At 29.9% G+C, this 6,000-nt stretch overlaps 1 protein-coding gene across 2 annotated transcripts in view; it reads left to right on the plus strand.

Moving 5' to 3' along the window:
• The window catches only part of LOC108756885 (monocarboxylate transporter 10), a 37,231-nt gene extending 34,954 nt beyond the window's left edge, over nucleotides 1-2,277 (plus strand). The window contains exon 9 of one of the 2 annotated variants that reach the window (XM_018501031.1): nucleotides 1,792-2,277. In XM_018501031.1, the coding sequence (XP_018356533.1) occupies nucleotides 1,792-2,027 (236 nt within the window). In that variant the 3' untranslated portion in view covers nucleotides 2,028-2,277. The remainder of the gene's footprint in view (nucleotides 1-1,791) is intronic. The other variant, XM_018501032.1, reaches the window with a different exon arrangement.
• The last annotated feature ends 3,723 nt before the right edge of the window (nucleotides 2,278-6,000 follow it).

Here is a 6,000-nt window from a genome sequence, read left to right on the forward strand (position 1 = left end):
TTCAATATTGTACCGCTGTTTATTTATTTAAATTATCCACGTGATTGAATAAATTTTTAACTATCATAATATTTTTGTTATTGGCAACATTCACATTCCTTTTTATCATTAGCAGATATGACCTTTATTTTTATCAGCGCTCTTGGTATTTTGATTGCAAGTCAAACAAAAATTAAACACTCCTGAAAAGTGGAGGGAATAATGTTGGTACCATCGAAAATCTCCAAATGATATGATTTTAATTTACATCTGCCTAGCTGGTCTCCAAATCTTAATAAATAAATTATATTATGCGTTATTTATGCTTATGCACTAATACTTTACTAGATTAATTGACACTGTTTTTATCGTATACCGTGATTGTAATTATACGTATTCTAAATTTAAATTAGTGAGATAATGTTCATCGAATCTCTAATTACTTTTGAATTAACATTATATTGGGATGTCTCAAAATAATTAAAATATAGATAATTATAACCAATAAGCAACAAAACAGTGTCTATTATGTTTATAAAGTATTATCTGTATTGATAACATCACTTATTTAGCTTTTAAATATAAAATATCTGTCGTTTAAATAATTATATTGAAATAACTATATGTTTTTTTTCATGAATTTTATGTAATTTGGTCAAAAATACCGTTACTTACAGTAAAAAAACTAATTTTGATATTTTTCTTTGAAGTAAAAAATACCATTCTTTCTACAGGAATATCTAGGAATAAATATGGTGAAAATGTTAGAATTTCGGCAGATACTATGTAAATGGCCTAATAGTAGACGCACAGTTGGATGTTGTTCTCATATTGCCGCTGATATATATCACATGCTCGATATCTAAAATAAGGTTTTATAATATAAAAATAATATAAATAATATAAAAATAATAAGGTCTGTCGAAATTTTAATTAATCTGTCCACTGCAGAAGTTCATCCAGTAATGACGATAGCGATAAGGACTAAATACTGACGTTTGTCAAAATAAACATAAATATCAATTAAATCAAAATACCTTCCAACCTAGTGATTTGTAAAATAAAAACTTTATGTTATGGAATTATTAAAAATTAAAAAATAATTTAAATTCATTACTTCTTATGATTAACAAAACATTTTAATTTTAATGGAATTTTATAGATAAATAAAACATAAGAAAGCTGATAAAAATAGTTTGTGTGACTCATTTGTTTTTAAATTAACGAGGAAATGTAAATTTAATTTTTTTTTAATGTAGCTCATTTTTTCAGATTTTTCCAAAAAATTTGAAAAAAAAAATATTTTGTAGGAAGTTGAACGAAGATTCACGTACAATTTTTTTAAGATGGTACATCGACGTAAACACCTTAAAAAAATGTTTAAAAGTTATTTTTATTTTTTTAGAATCAAAATTACACCAAAAAAGAATAACAAAAATATCATTATCTAGATTTAACTGATTTTTCAAAATATTTTTCAGAATTTTATTTGATCATTATTAAGTTAAAATCAGAAAATCGTAAAAAAATTGTTTTTTGTTCCAATTTGGTCACGTCTCCACATAGAAATCTAAAATTTGATATGTAAGCGTCTTTTTATACAAGAACTGTCATCTTAGAATTGTTACCTTAGAATTATTACCTTAGAAAAAAAAATTAACTTAAAAAGCCCTGGGGGCATTTTCACCATATTTATATCGCTACGCTCTTTACTTTTGTATAGTTGTATTTATTTTTAGACTAGAATGTATTCTATCTTATAGTCATTGATATTTAATTATATTTTGTCCTTTAAAATTATTTAATTTGCAGCAAGAATGAAGAATAGTGATTTTTCATCGGCGAGCATAGTCGAGCAAACATGCAAATCAGCGATGCAAGAGAAATACAGTACAATGTGCAAATCCCTGCCATCGTCTCAGTGCTATTGTGTCAAACAACCGATTAAATTGCAAAACTGTTCAGCACGCAATAGTTATCAATACAAGTACGCCAATTACTGCAGATATTCGGAGAATGAACCATTACTTCACAGAGAGAGGATCTGACAATATCCGAGCATAATTTTTTTCTTACAATTTATAGTAAATCATCAATGTTTTACATCTTTTAAATTTGCATTCTGACATAGCAAATTCTTTGCTCTGAAGAATTCCATTGTTCATTATTCACCTGCAAGTGTGTGTTCAGATTCCAATTCGATTGCCTGATGTTCTCTCTTGTTATTCTTGTTTAATGTTCGATAAACAAAAATAAAATAATATCTAGGAATCTGAACATAGCCTAAATGAAAATAAAAACGAATCCATTAAAAAATATGGTTCTTTTTTTTATATTCAATAATTATATAAAGGTACTAATAAAGACTCAACAATTTAAAAAAAATTTAATAAATAGAAAGAAAAGATTACGAGTCCAAATTGGATGTGATATATCCCAGCTAACGCTAAATATTCATAGAAAGTTCGATTCATATTACCAATGTACTGGATTCGTATTCCGAATGTTCCGGAACAGTAAAAGAATCGTCACAGAATGTGCAAATGTCGATGAAATGTTCAGAATATATTATGTGAATTCCTTGCATATTTCACGAAAATCGCGAGTGAGCGAGCAGTATACATCTCCGCTGTTAGAGGGCCGTGGCAAAGATCATTTATTCGTAAATAAGAATCATCTGGAAGTGAATAGAGAGTTTTTACAATACCGTTTATCCAAATACGGTTGCTAAGATCAAGTCATCTTCTTAACAATTACTTAAGAAAAGGATAATGTGACTTTAACGTTCACCGTATCTGGATTCACAGACATCTGGTTATTGCAAAAACTCCCTAATATAAGGAACGCAAGACTTCGTCTGTGAAGTGAGCCCCAAAATTGGGCTCCAAGGTAAAAACACATTAAATGTGTTTTCCAAAGTAAAATTTTGTTTAAAAATTGATTCATGGATCTGATCTGAAATTTTTACAAAAATTAAAATTTTGCAGAATATAATACAGAGCTGGGAATATGTAACGACATACAAATGATATTTTTAACTGATATTTGAATGTTTCTTTTCGTATTCTTACGTATTCTACGTATTTCTTACGTATTTCTTATGTAAATATTCGGAATATTTTGTAGTATGCTTGGAATGTTTTTTGGGAATTTTAAAAACATTTTATGAATATTTCATGAATATATGTATAGCGTTTGCTGGATATATTAATAAACGTAGAATGATAAAAATGAAACAGACGTTTCAACCTCTATCGAGTCATTTTCAATGTTTAAATATAGTTAAAATTTAATAAATGCTATATTATTAAAACAGTAATTTAAAAATACACAAACATAAAATATAATATATCTACAAATATAAAAACTCTAATAGTATACAATTTTTTTTATATGTTAAGGGAATCTTAAAGCGAAGCTCGAATTCCGACGAAGTTACCAGAGGTCGCGTCGCGCATCGACATGTTTTCATATATTACCACATCAATATCTTACGCAACCTATGACACACGCAGTCAAACATTCGTCAATTTTCGTATAACAAATTTGTCGCGATAAAGCGTTTAAATCTAATTCTAAGAACTCGACTTTATATTTGTTTGTATAAACTACGTGTCTGGGAACTATTTCGTACGTACAGGTTGCAAAGCATTCATTTCAAGCAAATATTGTCATGACTTGATAGCTGAGACGCCATGTTTCACTAAAAAATCATAAAAAATATATCAATTTTGAAATTTTTAATCGTTCTAGGCATAGACTGCACTTTTCAGACACGTATTAATATTTTAATCCTGGAAATGATTTTCGAATCATTCGAAAAATTCATTTCGAAAAAAAAGTATTTCTTATACAAAAATTACATGATTTAATTAATAAAACAGGAGGCTTTAGGATCCCCTTAAAGTTGCTCATAATTTCTTGTGAAAAAAAATGGTTGAACAGTAGAACAATTGAATGGCTCGTATTTTGCAAATAAATTGGATAGTCGTCGAAACCAAAAAGTTAGCAACAATAAAATGCGTATAATAATCAAATTTATAGATAAGTTTAAAATTGTATTAAACATTTCAAAAAAAAAAAATTGAAACGTAATACGAGGGCATGTCAATAAGTTCTTAGAAAAACATAGTAAAACATTTTTTTTTTATCGATTCATTTTTATTTCTGAACATAGTCTCCTTTCAGCTCGATACACTTGATTCAACGATTCTCCAACTTTTTCAAGCCGTCCGAATAATATGATTTACCCAACCCTTCAAAATAAGCCTCTGTTTCGGCGATGAGCTGCTCTCTGGTGGTGAATCTCTTTCTTCTGAACCATTTCTTCAGATTTGGAAACAGGAAATAGTCGCAGGGAGCTAAATCTGGGGAATATGCTGGATGGGGAAGCAATTCTTAGCGAATTGAATTTGGCCATTGGTACCGGGCATGTGTGAACCCGTACATTGTCTTGATGGAAGAGTACTTTCTTCTTCGCCAAATGGGGACGTTTTTTTCTTTAAAATGTTGGTGAAACGGTCCAATAAGGCTGTGTAGTAATCGCCATTGATCATTTGCTTCGACAGAAGGTAATCGATATGAATTATACCGCGTGCATCCCAAAAAACTATGGCCATCACCTTTCCTGCCGACTTCACGGTCTTCGCCTTCTTCGGAGTTGGTTTACCCGATGAAGTCCACTGTTTTGACTGTTCCTTCATCTCGAGTGTAAAGTAATGGATCCATGTTTCGTCCACAATAATGAATCGACGCAGAAATTTATTTGGATTACGTTAAAACCCAAATCTCCAAACATTGTTTTGAAATCGTCACACGGTCGCGCTTATGATCCGCAGTGAACAAACGCGTCACCATCTTGCCGATAACTTTTTCATACCCAATTGTTCGTACAAAATTGAAATTACTGTGTCATGTGATAGTGGCTTCAATAAGCTCGCTCACTTTCACTCGTCGATCAGTCAAAACAATATCGTGGACTTTATCGATTTCTGGCGTAGCAGCCTCAATTGGACGTCCCGAACGAGGTGCATCACATGTGTGGATGTACGATCACGTTTAAATTCATTCACCCAATTGTATACAGTCGCAAACGCTGGTGCAGATGTGCTATGAACATTATCCAACTCGACTTTGATTTCTTTCGGCGTTAAATCTTTCATGTAGATGTTTGATCACTGCACAAAACTCGTTTTTTTCCATTTTGCAAAAAATGCAAAGTTGTTCGCTTTAATCGTCTACAGAAATGAAACTACGCGATGAATTCCGCTCAAAATTTGACAGTAATCAACTGAAAGATACTACTTGTCAAAAAGTAATGTGACATGACACTGCGAGTGTCTGTCCTAACAGATTTTCTAAGAACTTATTGAATTGTCCTCGTAGTATAAATTTAAAAGTGTGTGCACAATAAATTCCATAATAAAAAGATATATTTAGAATTAAATTTATTCTAATCTATTATAACATATCCATTTTAAGGCAACGGATGTATAGAATGCTATATATACATTTATCCGTATGTTTTTATTAAATTGATGCATATATGCATCTAACTATATAGTATATTAATGAAATTACCACATATCCGTTATCTCAATAAAAACATTCTCGTAATAAATAATAAAGATAAATAAAGAACAAACAGGCAAATGAGAATTAGCACAATGATCAGTACGTAATTCCCTTCAAAAAAGCTTTATCTTAAATTAATGAAATAAGAATTGTATATGTTTCGGCTAGTATTCTAGCCTTCTTCAGCAAAAAACATACGATGATACAATCATGATCCATGAAATTGCAGACGTAAACTTACGATGTTAACAAAAATTGATATAATTTAGTCGCAATAGTGCAGTAACCCTTCTCCATTAGAGAGTCGTTCTCATCAGTTGCAAAGCTGGATGATAGTAATGATTAAAACTTTTAAATATATAACCAGAGTAACAGTTAAAACCTTTAAATTAATAAGTATTTACTTTTACAAATAAATATATATAAATTATTAAATGTTTTATATAT

The sequence above is a fragment of the Trachymyrmex septentrionalis genome, unplaced genomic scaffold, assembly GCF_001594115.1.
Source record: "Trachymyrmex septentrionalis isolate Tsep2-gDNA-1 unplaced genomic scaffold, Tsep1.0 scaffold13, whole genome shotgun sequence".
NCBI lineage: Eukaryota > Metazoa > Arthropoda > Insecta > Hymenoptera > Formicidae > Trachymyrmex > Trachymyrmex septentrionalis.